We start from the raw sequence: 12,635 nt of genomic DNA, 5'->3' as shown, positions 1-12,635 counted from the left end.
TTTCATCAACATAGAATTAGTCGTCAGATTTAGAGTAAAAGGTCAAAGAAAAAGCAGAGCAGAGACACAAGGGGTAGATAAAACGATAGGATAATGAGTGATACAGAGAAGGATAAGGATGTCCCCATGGTAGACTCGTACGAGGCGACCGAAGAGCCACCTACTACGACCACCAACACGCCATCTTTTCCTCACTTACTACAAGAACAGGCAAAGGAGGAATCTGCCACCTTAGGAGCAGAAGTGGCTCATAAGAAGATCAACTACGAGCAAGAAGCACAGAAACTGGAAGAAAAGGCCCTAAGGTTTTTGGCAAAGCAAACACACCCAGTGATTATTCCGTCGTTTGCCTCTTGGTTTGATATTTCGAAGATACATGAAATTGAAAAAAGATCGAACCCGGACTTCTTCAATGATTCATCAAGGTTCAAGACGCCCAAGGCATACAAGGACACGAGAAATTTCATCATTAACACGTACCGTCTTTCACCATACGAATATTTGACTATAACCGCTGTAAGAAGAAATGTGGCCATGGATGTTGCATCGATAGTGAAGATTCACGCCTTTTTGGAAAAATGGGGGTTGATTAATTACCAGATTGACCCCAGAACCAAGCCCAGTCTTATTGGGCCAAGTTTTACTGGTCACTTCCAGGTGGTACTGGACACACCGCAAGGTTTGAAGCCATTTTTACCGGAGAATGTGATCAAACAGGAAACAGAAGAGGAAGAAGGTGCAGAACCGCATGTCAAAAAGGAATTTCCTATTAATCTATCGATCAAAAGGAACGTTTACGATTCCGCGCAAGACTTCAATGCATTACAAGATGAAAGCAAGAACTCCAGACAGATTCATAAGGTTTATATTTGCCATACATGTGGTAATGAGTCGATCAATGTGCGCTATCACAATCTGCGTGCACGGGACACCAACCTCTGCTCCCGGTGTTTCCAAGAGGGTCATTTCGGTGCCAACTTCCAATCTTCGGATTTTATTAGGCTAGAAAACAACGGAAATACAGTTAAAAAAAACTGGTCAGACCAGGAAATGCTTTTGTTGTTAGAGGGTATTGAAATGTATGAAGACCAGTGGGAAAAGATTTCAGCCCATGTCGGTGGACATAAGCGTGTGGAAGACTGCATTGAGAAGTTTTTAAGCTTACCAATTGAAGACAAATATATTCACGAAGTAGTTGGTTCACAACTTAATGGTAAGGGCGGTAATAGTCATGATGGCAATGCATCTGGCGCCAAGTTGATGCAATGTGTGAACGACGCTGTGCAGGCGTTATTGCAAGGCGATGACAGATTGGGTAAGGTCTCTGACAAGTCGAGGGAGATCTCAGAAAAGTACATTGAAGAGAGCCAAGTGATAATCCAAGAGTTAGTCAAGTTGACGATGGACAAATTAGAGAGCAAATTCACAAAATTGTGTGATCTGGAAACGCAACTAGAAATGGAAAAACTGAAATATGTGAAAGAATCCGAGAAAATGCTGAACGACCGATTATCGCTGAGCAAGCAAATTCTTGACCTGAACAAGTCGCTGGAGGAGTTGAACGTGTCGAAGAAACTAGTGCTGATTTCAGAGCAAGTAGACTCGGGCATACAACTAGTGGAGAAGGACCAAGAGGGCAGTCAAGAAGATGGTACTTCGGTCACGGGCCATGGTGTGAAGCGTGTGGGCAAGGAAGACGAAGAGGCGGGTGAAGACGATTCTATTGCACAATCCCAGCCTCAGGTGTACAAACCGTGGTCATTGTAAAAGAAAAAAAGAAATCAACCAACACAGTGTACTATTTTTCATATTTTATTATAATACGACGTATATAAAATTAGAGAAAACAAAAAAATTATAAGTCAGTGTAGATGCGGATAAGGATGGTAATACTGTTATGCTTTTATTCCTCACGAATGTAGAAAGGATTGTCGCTTGCATTGGGTGTTTCATGGGTGGTATTGCTGTCGGCGGAGAGATGCAAGGAATTGCGGATTCGGTTGTGTGCAACAGAGGCCGGTTTGTCATTACAAGAAGACATGTCGGCATCATCGTCGTTGTCTTCGACATTTTGTGACACATCTTGGATGTCTGTATGAGACCGTAGCGAGGTGGTGTTTTTCCCTTGGAAATATTTTGTCTTTTGGACATTCAGCTGCTGCTTAAGTTTCTGCTCGTTAAGGTCATCGATCAGGGAGGACACGTCGTCGTGACTGAGTTGCAAGGTAGTGGGGGGTCTTCTGATCATAGAGTGTAATGTATTTCACCTCCAATTTGTGTATATATATATGTGTGTGTTCATGTATGTATTCTTCCGTTTCAAGCAGTTTAAAACAGCATCATGTGTAATACCATAGATCCTCATTGTTTCACTTTTGTGCACAATGTGAGGAAAAGGAGAAAAGAGTGTGTACTCCTGATCAAGGATGTATTTACAAGATCAAAAGTCAGAGATTAGAAAGCCTTGTTGGCGCAATCGGTAGCGCGTATGACTCTTAATCATAAGGTTAGGGGTTCGAGCCCCCTACAGGGCTTTTCTCTTTTTTCCTATTTATCGTTTTTTTTTCATTTTGCACATCGGGCTCGGCTCTTATACAACAAAGTTAGGCTTAAGCTTATACAAAACGAGATACGACTATATGTACTATTTAGATCGAGAAAAGTCTCTGCCTAATACGGCTGCCTAGGGTTCGTCCTTTCAAGCGTATGTAGTGAAGCCAGTCCTTCACGCCCATAAGCAAGAGCGACAAAACAAAGCTTTGCAAAAGTGGCATAAGCAAAACATCGCGAACCACAACTTTCGTAATCACACCTAACTTGCGTGAGCGAGACGAAGAGGGAGCCAGTTCCCTGTACAACGCTTTCTTGAACACTTTCTCAAACCTCAAATCCGGTATGTTCAAATGTTTATTGGGAATGGGGGCCGAGGGTACGTTCATTTCTGAGTTTCTACAGCAGCTTTTTTGCTTGCAGCCCTGCCTTGTCTCTGTGCGTGTGTGTGGAATTGCCTCTTTCTTTTTCAATCTTTCGTCTCTACTACATTATAGTAGGCGAGAGGCTGACCCGGCCGTTTGCGCGGAAATATTTTAGCACATGAGTCTTGACTATAGAAAAATGGTATATAACAAGGGAAGAAGAAGTCAATACTTCCGAAAGGGTAAAGAAGAAGAGATGAGCCAAGAGGAGACACAACAAGAGCACGACAAATCATGGGCCATACAACTTCTGAGGAAATACACGTTTTCATGGACGAACTGGAGCCCAAGAGCAGTATACTTGACAAAGTGGGAGACTTTATCACCGTAAACACGAAACGGCATGATGAGCGCGAGGACTTGTATGATCAAAACGACATAATAAACAGCCTGAATAACCGAAGCGGAAGTGAGAACCAAAGTAGAAACGAAATTGAGAATGAGAATGAGAATGATGGTGAACAAGATGAGCTTGCATTGGATGACCTGGACCGCGCGTTTGAGCTGGTCGAAGGAATGGACATGGACTGGATGATATCTTCACACGCGCACCATTCGCCGGCGAACACCACTACAATCAAGCCGCGGTTATTATATTCGCCGCTAATTCACACACAAAATGCAATGCCTGTAACTATTTCGCCTAACTTGGTCGCAGCCGCCACTTCTACCGTATCTACCTCAATATCCGCCAACAAAGTCACCAAGAACAAGAGTAGCAGCAGTCCGTATTTGAACAAACGTAGAGGTAAGTCTGGCCCGGATTCGGCCACTTCGCTGTTTGAGTTGCCCGACAGTGTCATCCCAACTCCAAAACCAAAGTCAAAGCAATATCCAAAAGTTATTCTGCCGTCGAACAGCACCAGGCGCCTATCACCCTCCACGACTAAGACCAACAGTAGTGAAGGCGTCGTCGTAGCAAGTGAGTCTCCCGTAATCGCACCGCACGGGTCGAGCAATTCCCGGTCGCTGGGTAGGCGACGGTCATCGGGCGTTCTCGTGGATGACGACAAGCGTGAATCGCACAAGTATGCAGAGCAAGCACGGCGCAACCGCCTGGCGGTCGCGCTGCACGAACTAGCATCTTTAATCCCCGCGGAATGGAAACAGCAAAACGTCTCGGCCGCCCCGTCTAAAGCGACTACAGTAGAGGCCGCCTGCCGGTACATCCGTCATCTACAACGGAATGGGAGCACGTGACCGTGCACCAATGGGATGCTCGCTCCCGGGTGTATCGGACCGGGGCGCGCCTCCCCTGCGCGTTGCTTGTTATAAGAGGCGCGCTACTAGAAAGTGCCCCCACCGGGTTCGAGATTTTGGGACTTACTCTCTCTTAAGGGCAGTATACGCTGGCGCTTAATTGCACATATAACTACTACACACACTCGCATATACGCACTCACGCACACACGCACACACGCATACACAAAGGAAAATAAATAATAGAAATGGGTGTGTTGGAACTAGTCGGTGACTACTGGGAGCAACTAAAAGAAACTGTTGTGCCTGTCTTGGCCGCGGCCGAAGATAACGATAACGAGCAGCATGAACAAGAAGCAGGAGAGGATGAAGAAGAATCAAAGGGTGGCGAAGATGGAGATGACGATGACGATGACGATGACGATGAAGATGATGACGAGGACGAGGACGAAGAAGAAGAGGAAGTCACTGATCAATTGGAAGATTTGAGAGAACATTTTAAGAATACAGAGGAGGGTAAGGCACTGGTGCACCATTACGAGGAGTGTGCCGAAAGAGTCAAAATACAGCAACAACAACCTGGCTACGCAGACCTCGACCACAAGGAGGACTGTGTGGAGGAATTCTTTCACCTACAGCACTATCTGGACACTGCTACGGCACCTAGATTATTTGACAAATTAAAGTAGTCTGTTTATCCGTCATCTCCCCTATATTCATATTTATTCTGAGTTTTGTTATTATTTTATTTTTTTTCAGAACCCCCTTTTAACCTACTGTATTTAGAAAGCCAATAAATAAATTAGATTCAAACAAAATAAAAAACGAAAATTGAAATTGACATTAATGTCACTGCTTAAGGGAGTAATGTTTACAAAGTTGAAAAAGAGTTGCGTTACACGTCTTCGATAAACTTGCTTAACGCCACTTTAGTTTACATCCGTGCATTTTTACACCCATACACTTATATGACATGCTTTTTCAATTTTATTGACTTTGGTTCCCTTCTTTGGTTCCTAGCCGCGCTCGGTAAAACCGCTCGGCCTCAATGCGGAAGTCCATGATCCTCTCTCCCTTAGCTCTGTCATAATCTCTGGCTACATACAATTTCAAGATATTTCAATACTATATTTCAAGATTTAACCCATTATTTCGTAACAATCATTTTTCAGTACTCAAGAACCTCGGAACAACAACACAGTTAGAAAGTACGTTATATTATCATGCTATCCTCATCACCAAATCTGAAGTGCACTAGTGGTGTGTAGGAGAAAGGAAAAGAAGAAAATACTGGGAAAAAATTACCGATGTTTTAGCTTATACCAACACCCACTCTCGAATTCTCAATTACTATCACCGTACCCTTGTTATACCTATTTGACATTGCTAGCACTACTTCAGATTGGCAATCAATAAGCACCGCGTCTGCTCCATATTGCAATTTTTTACTAACTTAAATGAAAACTCGTATTTGCTGCGTGCATTCGTCGTCTCCAGAAAATGGCTAAGTCTAAGAACCATACCGCTCACAACCAAACCAGAAAGGCTCACAGAAACGGTATCAAGAAGCCAAAGACCTACAAGTACCCTTCTTTGAAAGGTGTTGATCCAAAGTTTAGAAGAAACCACAAGCATGCTCTACACGGTACTGCTAAGGCTTTGGCTGCTGCCAAGAAATAAACTCTTTAAGATTATAATACGTTAAAATTTACATATTTTTTTGTCTGATTTTATATAACATGTTTTATTATCTTAATTGAAGGAAAATTTATCTTACTATCATCCATCACGTCTTTTTCTCTTAATTCTTTTCTTTTTTTGTTTCGGTTCTTTATTTTGTTCCGTCTTTGCGCCACAAAGGAAACGTCACAAAATAAAGTGACGAGTTCTAAATGATTATATAAAACAAAACACAACTTCTGTTTCAAAGTGATAAGATAAAACGCACCGTAAAACTACACGCACACTCACTATATAATATATAAGCACAGACAATGACTGAACAAGTGAGCACTGAAACTACCACCACTGTAACCACGGTTTACATTTCGAACCTCCCCTTTACAGCAAGTGAGCATGACCTAAACACCTTCCTAAACAGGTACGGAGCCAGCTCAGTGTTGATTCCAACGCAGACTGTCCGTAGGTTCAGCAAAAAGCACAAGAACAATCCCCGCAAACCGCTAGGTATAGCATTTGCCCAGTTTGCAAACAACACTCTAGCCATGAAGGCCATTCAAGAACTGAACGGGACCGTCTTTCAAAACCAGAAGCTATTTTTGAAACTGCATGTTCCCTATGAGGCAGATTCCCCTCCAGACGAAGATGCTAAGAAGCTCAAGGAAAAAAAAAAGGGTAAGAAAACACCGGAAACTGCATCAGACACGGTATATTGCCACGACTTACCAGAAGATATTACCGACAGTGAAATTCGTGAGTTGTTTCAGCTCTATTCTCCACAAGAAATTTGGATTTATAGATCCAAAGTGTACAAGAAAAGATGTATTCCGTTCGCACCACACCAGATCACTGCAGCTTTGGTGACTTTGCAATCAGAAACACCCATTTCAAACATTTGTGACGAAGTGGTCAAGACAGCTACTTTGAGGGGCAAATCCATAATTGTGAAGCCCGCCTACGTCTCCAAGATTCAGGAAATTAAGCAATTGGTCAAGGATAACCTGACAAATGCACGTGATTCACAGGCACCTGCACCGGCACTGGAATTGGAGCCAGTGGAGCCTGCGGAGGAAAGGCAGGACAATGCTCAAACTAATGATGTCCCACCTCCACCTGTCTCTTCTTCTGATCGTCCAACCGTGGCCGCTGCTTAGTGACTTAAGCATTTAATAAGGAAGTATAAACAGTGAAAAGCGTAAATTAGAATACATATATTCTTTAATGGCTAAATAAAAACTAAATACTATTACTACTAACTATTCATTTGCTTTTTACAGCCGCGCACCCCTTAGAAAAAGACAGTTTTTAACCCAGACATCTTTCAACACCCATAATTGTTCTTTTACGCGACAGAGTTTTTTCGAGAACGGACTAGTTTTGCTTTGCGTTGCTATATCCAAGTATTGGTGGAATTTCTCTCTTCCTCGTCTCTCCCCCGTCTGCATTCGAAGGTATTGTAGACAGAGATCTATCTGTTCCTCCCTGTGAGCGATCAAGCAGGTTTGCCCAGCAGCAAAGCCGTCTCCTCCTAGCTCCTTGTAGTACCGAGCAGTGCAGTAGTACCGCTTTACTCTGCGAGCGAATGTTTCACAGCGCTACTGTAGTATCCAATCACTCTAGCATAGTGCAGGAATGGCAAAATCGTATCACTGACCATTGCACATGGACGTGAATCCACAGGTCACTACGCAATGTACTATCGCATACACATAATTGATTGAGCACCCCCCTCTGTCGTTACATTAATCACATATATCACTTGCCTGGGTCTTTTTCTTTGTTATTTGTAACAACTTCTAAGCTAACCAAGAAACCATTAGATCAATAAGCAATGGGTATGTTAACACTACGCTCTGGCAAGTGTGTGATTACCGTAAAGACACAATGTCATCGCACCCCACTTAAGCTCTTTTATCTTCAGTTGGAATTATAGCACGTATACTAACAGAATTATGTTTATTTCCTCATTATTTTTCGTTCAGGTAGAGTTATTCGTAACCAAAGAAAGGGTGCTGGTTCTATCTTCACCTCCCACACCAGATTGAGACAAGGTGCTGCCAAGTTGAGAACTTTGGATTATGCTGAACGTCACGGTTACATCCGTGGTATCGTTAAGCAGATTGTCCACGACTCTGGTAGAGGTGCCCCATTGGCCAAGGTTGTCTTCCGTGACCCATACAAGTACAGATTGCGTGAAGAAATCTTCATTGCTAACGAAGGTGTCCACACTGGTCAATTCATTTACGCCGGTAAGAAGGCTTCTTTGAACGTCGGTAATGTCTTGCCATTGGGTTCCGTCCCAGAAGGTACCATTGTTTCCAATGTTGAAGAAAAGCCAGGTGACAGAGGTGCTCTAGCCAGAGCTTCTGGTAACTACGTTATTATCATTGGTCACAACCCAGATGAAAACAAGACCAGAGTCAGATTACCATCCGGTGCCAAGAAGGTTATTTCTTCTGACGCTAGAGGTGTCATTGGTGTCATTGCTGGTGGTGGTAGAGTTGACAAGCCATTGTTGAAGGCTGGTCGTGCTTTCCACAAATACAGATTGAAGAGAAACTCTTGGCCAAAGACCCGTGGTGTTGCCATGAATCCAGTTGATCACCCTCACGGTGGTGGTAACCATCAACATATTGGTAAGGCTTCTACTATCTCTAGGGGTGCCGTTTCTGGTCAAAAGGCTGGTTTGATTGCTGCCAGAAGAACTGGTTTGTTACGTGGTTCTCAAAAGACCCAAGATTAGATTATGTAAAGTAGTCATTCTTTAAGCAAGATTTAAAAAAAATAACTCAAAAAATCCTCAAAACAAACAATACAATATAACATAAGACTTATTTTTTAAAGAAGATTCTAAATTAATTTTTGTTCTGTAGTAATAAAATACTTCTCCAAAGTAATATCTATTGTGTAATCTTACTAATTCTTTCTCGTTCACAACCCATCATTTGTTTGATAGTTTGTTTTCTTCTCTTAATATGACGCTTTCAACGCTTTCACGCGTTTATAGTGATTAGCGTGTCTTTCAGTTCAGATGATTAGCATTTGAAATTCGAAGATCAACAAGAGTAAACAATCAACTCACCTAAGTCAATCTCGAGGCCGAAGACGCAAGCACAAGTCAATTCGAGCACTGTTACTGCATGAAGGTGGAGGAGTTGATTATTGATGGTTTCAAATCATATGCTACAAGAACAGTCATTACTGACTGGGACCCGCAATTCAATGCCATTACAGGTTTAAACGGTTCTGGTAAGTCGAATATCTTGGACGCCATTTGCTTCGTGCTCGGAATAGCATCAATGAGTACTGTCCGAGCATCTAGTTTACAAGATCTGATCTATAAGCGTGGTCAGGCTGGTGTTACAAAGGCAAGCGTAACCATTGTTTTCGATAATACCGATAAATCAAATTCTCCCATTGGGTTCGCCAACTCTCCTCAAATTTCTGTTACAAGACAAGTTGTACTTGGTGGGACCTCCAAATATCTTATAAACGGACATAGAGCACCTCAACAATCCGTTTTGCAATTATTTCAATCTGTGCAGTTAAATATCAATAATCCTAATTTTTTAATAATGCAAGGTAAAATTACAAAGGTTTTAAATATGAAACCTTCAGAAATATTATCATTGATTGAAGAAGCGGCAGGTACAAAAATGTTCGAAGATCGTAAAGAGAAGGCAGAAAGAACAATGTCCAAGAAGGAAACTAAATTACAAGAGAACAGAACTCTTTTAACTGAAGAAATTGAACCTAAACTGGAGAAACTTCGAAACGAAAAAAGAATGTTTTTAGAGTTTCAATCTACGCAGACAGACTTGGAGAAAACGGAACGAATTGTGGTGTCTTATGACTACTATAATCTTAAACATAAGCATACATCTATAAGAGAAACTTTGGAGAATGGTGAGGCCCATATGAAAAATTTAAATGAATTTATCGAAAAAACGATTCAAGAAATTAATAGTTTGAACGAAGATGTCGAGGAAATTAAACATCAAAAGGAAAAGGAGCTAAACAAAGAGGGTAAAATTTCCAAGTTGGAAAAAAAGGAGAATAGTCTTTTAAATGAAATTTCTCGCTTGAAAACATCCCTGTCTATTAAAGTGGAAAATTTAAATGACACTAATGAAAAGTTAAAATCCGTGGAAGCAGATATTACGACTTCCTCCACAAAGCTAAATGACAAAAAAATAGCATATACTAAGACCGAGAAGGATTATAAGATAGTGCAACAACAGCTCAGTGAAAAAAGGGATCTTTATAAAAGGAAAGAGGAATTAGTGTCTACTTTAACCACGGGTATTTCTTCCACTGGTGCGGCAGATGGTGGTTATAATGCACAGTTGGGAAAGGCAAAGACTGAGTTGAACGACATCTCCTTGGCAATAAAGAAATCAAACATGAGAATGGACTTGTTGAAGAAAGAACTACTGACTATCGAACCTAAATTAAAAGAGGCCACAAAGGATAACGAGTTAAGTATCAAGCATGTCAAAGAGTGTCAAGAAATTTGTAATAAGCTGCAGGCGCAATTAGTCGAATTCGGATTTGACCCATCAAGAATCAAAGATTTAGAGCAAAAAGAAAATAAAATGAAGAGTCAATATTACCAAATATGTAATGAGGCCGAGCATTTAAAGAGGCGCGTGGCAAATTTAGAATTTAACTATACGAAACCTTATCCTGATTTTGAAACCAGCTCTGTCTATGGTGTAGTGGGTCGACTTTTTCAATTGGATAATGATAATATTCGTTATTCTTCTGCTTTACAAACGTGTGCTGGAGGTAGGCTTTTCAATGTTGTTGTTCGAGATTCTCAAACAGCCACTCAACTATTGGAAGGAGGAAGGTTACGCAAGCGTGTTACCATCATACCCCTTGACAAAATATACACAAGACCGATAACTCCTCAGGTGCTTGAGTTGGCAAAGTCGATAGCTCCTGGCAAAGTCGAGCTAGCAATAAATTTAATAAGATTTGATAAACCTGTCACTAAAGCAATGGAATTTATTTTTGGAAATAGCTTGATCTGTGATGATCCGGAAACTGCGAAGAAAATTACCTTCCATCCCAAGATTCGTGCTAGAAGTATCACTCTGCAAGGTGATGTGTATGATCCAGAGGGTACATTGTCGGGCGGTAGTAGAAATACTTCTCAGTCCTTATTGGTTGACATTCAGAAATATAATCAGATTCAAGAAAAAATTGGAACCATTCAAGCCGATCTTAATCAGGTAGCGGAGGAGTTGAGAAAACAATATGCCACATCTCAAAAAACAAAAACCATTCAAAATGATTTAAATCTATCACAGCATAAATTGGATTTGGCTAAACGTAATCTAGAAGTGAATCCATCGTCCCAAATAATGGTTAGAAATGAAGAAATTTTAAGAGACATAGGAGATTGTGAGAATGAAATCAAAAACAAGCAAATGATTTTACAAAGATGGCAAGAAGAAATTTCAACTATTGAAAAAGATATGAAGGAATACGATAGTGATAAAGGATCCAAGTTGAATGAATTGAAGAAGGAACTAAAACTGTTCGCTAAAGATCTAGAAAAGCAGGAATCAGAGGCAGAATGTAAGTATGACTTGTTTCAAAATTTAGAATTAGAAACAGAGCAGACAAGGTCAGAATTAGATTCTAATAAAGCGTTATTGCAAAGTTATCTGAAATCTATTGAAAGCTTGAAATTGGAAAACTCTGAACTGGAAGGCAAAATACAAACTATGGAAGATCATCTTGTAACAATCCAAACAGAACTGAATGAAGAAAAGAGAAGGTTGATAGATATTGATGATGAATTAACAGAGTTGGAAACGCTGAAAAAGAAAAAACAAGAAGACAGAAAAAACGCTGAATTGGAATTGCAAAAATTGGTTTATGACTTGAATAAATATAAATCTAACACAAGTAATATGGAAAAGAGAATAGGAGAATTGCGACAGGAACACAATTTTCTGGGAGATTTTGATTTAGTGACGAATATCGTTAAACAAAATGAAGGTATTAACCTGGATACTTATAGAGAAAGAAGTAGACAACTAAACGAGAAGTTTCAAGAATTAAGAAAAAAGGTTAATCCAAATATCATGAATATGATAGAAAATGTTGAGAAAAAGGAGGCAGCGTTGAAAACAATGATTAAAACTATTGAAAAAGATAAAATGAAAATTCAGGAAACCATATCAAAGTTAAACGAATATAAAAGAGAAACTTTAGTCAAAACATGGGAAAAAGTAACACTTGATTTCGGTAATATATTTGCAGATCTTTTACCTAATTCATTCGCTAAATTAGTTCCATTTAAAGATAAGGATGTGACGCAGGGGCTAGAAGTTAAAGTGAAGCTTGGTAGTATTTGGAAGGAGAGTTTGATTGAATTGTCTGGTGGTCAGAGATCCCTGGTTGCCTTGTCATTAATTATGGCATTATTACAATTTCGGCCAGCACCTATGTATATCTTAGATGAAGTTGATGCCGCTCTAGATTTGAGTCATACGCAAAACATAGGACATTTAATCAAGACAAGGTTCAAAGGATCTCAGTTTATTGTAGTCTCGCTCAAAGAGGGCATGTTTTCCAATGCTAATAGGGTCTTCAGAACGAGATTTCAAGACGGTACTTCTGTAGTTAGTATAATGTGATTGATTAGCTCTTAGCTTTAGCATTGATTGGGTAACAAAATATTAAATTGTAACTGTATTATAATAATCTTTATTCTTTGAATAGATGCAAAAGAAGACCAAAACAAAAAAAAAAAGTTATATACAT

General features: G+C 40.4%; 9 protein-coding genes and 1 non-coding gene across 10 annotated transcripts; 9 read left to right on the top strand and 1 right to left on the bottom strand.

Moving 5' to 3' along the window:
* Positions 1–93: 93 nt before the first annotated feature.
* RSC8 (Rsc8p) lies at positions 94–1,767 on the top strand (the record flags this gene model as incomplete). Its single annotated transcript, XM_056222774.1, has 1 exon — positions 94–1,767. One exon carries the CDS (start codon positions 94–96, stop codon positions 1,765–1,767), a length of 1,674 nt encoding a protein of 557 aa, XP_056082432.1.
* A 136-nt stretch (positions 1,768–1,903) lies between these two features.
* On the bottom strand, positions 1,904–2,248 carry CDC26 (anaphase promoting complex subunit CDC26; the record flags this gene model as incomplete). The annotated part of the gene is made up of 1 exon (XM_056222773.1): positions 1,904–2,248. One exon carries the CDS (start codon positions 2,246–2,248, stop codon positions 1,904–1,906), a length of 345 nt encoding a protein of 114 aa, XP_056082431.1.
* Positions 2,249–2,461: 213 nt separating this feature from the next.
* Positions 2,462–2,534, top strand: Smki_7.trna21K. Its single transcript has one exon. It is a non-coding gene; the product is annotated as a tRNA-Lys (tRNA).
* A 361-nt stretch (positions 2,535–2,895) lies between these two features.
* On the top strand, positions 2,896–3,090 carry SMKI07G2980 (uncharacterized protein; the record flags this gene model as incomplete). Its single annotated transcript, XM_056222772.1, has 1 exon — positions 2,896–3,090. The coding sequence occupies one exon, from the start codon at positions 2,896–2,898 to the stop codon at positions 3,088–3,090; it is 195 nt and encodes a 64-aa protein (XP_056082430.1).
* Positions 3,091–3,209: 119 nt separating this feature from the next.
* On the top strand, positions 3,210–4,175 carry PHO4 (phosphate-sensing transcription factor PHO4; the record flags this gene model as incomplete). The annotated part of the gene is made up of 1 exon (XM_056222771.1): positions 3,210–4,175. One exon carries the CDS (start codon positions 3,210–3,212, stop codon positions 4,173–4,175), a length of 966 nt encoding a protein of 321 aa, XP_056082429.1.
* Positions 4,176–4,423: 248 nt separating this feature from the next.
* On the top strand, positions 4,424–4,864 carry QCR6 (ubiquinol--cytochrome-c reductase subunit 6; the record flags this gene model as incomplete). The annotated part of the gene is made up of 1 exon (XM_056222770.1): positions 4,424–4,864. The coding sequence occupies one exon, from the start codon at positions 4,424–4,426 to the stop codon at positions 4,862–4,864; it is 441 nt and encodes a 146-aa protein (XP_056082428.1).
* Positions 4,865–5,675: 811 nt separating this feature from the next.
* RPL29 (60S ribosomal protein eL29) lies at positions 5,676–5,855 on the top strand (the record flags this gene model as incomplete). Its single annotated transcript, XM_056222769.1, has 1 exon — positions 5,676–5,855. The coding sequence occupies one exon, from the start codon at positions 5,676–5,678 to the stop codon at positions 5,853–5,855; it is 180 nt and encodes a 59-aa protein (XP_056082427.1).
* A 314-nt stretch (positions 5,856–6,169) lies between these two features.
* On the top strand, positions 6,170–7,009 carry RRT5 (Rrt5p; the record flags this gene model as incomplete). The annotated part of the gene is made up of 1 exon (XM_056222768.1): positions 6,170–7,009. One exon carries the CDS (start codon positions 6,170–6,172, stop codon positions 7,007–7,009), a length of 840 nt encoding a protein of 279 aa, XP_056082426.1.
* Positions 7,010–7,686: 677 nt separating this feature from the next.
* On the top strand, positions 7,687–8,598 carry RPL2A (60S ribosomal protein uL2; the record flags this gene model as incomplete). Its single annotated transcript, XM_056222767.1, has 2 exons — positions 7,687–7,690; positions 7,838–8,598. The coding sequence occupies 2 exons, from the start codon at positions 7,687–7,689 to the stop codon at positions 8,596–8,598; spliced, it is 765 nt and encodes a 254-aa protein (XP_056082425.1).
* A 397-nt stretch (positions 8,599–8,995) lies between these two features.
* Positions 8,996–12,508, top strand: SMC2 (condensin subunit SMC2; the record flags this gene model as incomplete). The annotated part of the gene is made up of 1 exon (XM_056222766.1): positions 8,996–12,508. One exon carries the CDS (start codon positions 8,996–8,998, stop codon positions 12,506–12,508), a length of 3,513 nt encoding a protein of 1,170 aa, XP_056082424.1.
* Positions 12,509–12,635: the final 127 nt, after the last annotated feature.

The sequence above is a fragment of the Saccharomyces mikatae genome (assembly GCF_947241705.1).
Source record: "Saccharomyces mikatae IFO 1815 strain IFO1815 genome assembly, chromosome: 7".
NCBI lineage: Eukaryota > Fungi > Ascomycota > Saccharomycetes > Saccharomycetales > Saccharomycetaceae > Saccharomyces > Saccharomyces mikatae.
Note: the sequence above shows the minus strand (reverse complement) of the source record. Positions and strands in the feature narration are given on the sequence as shown.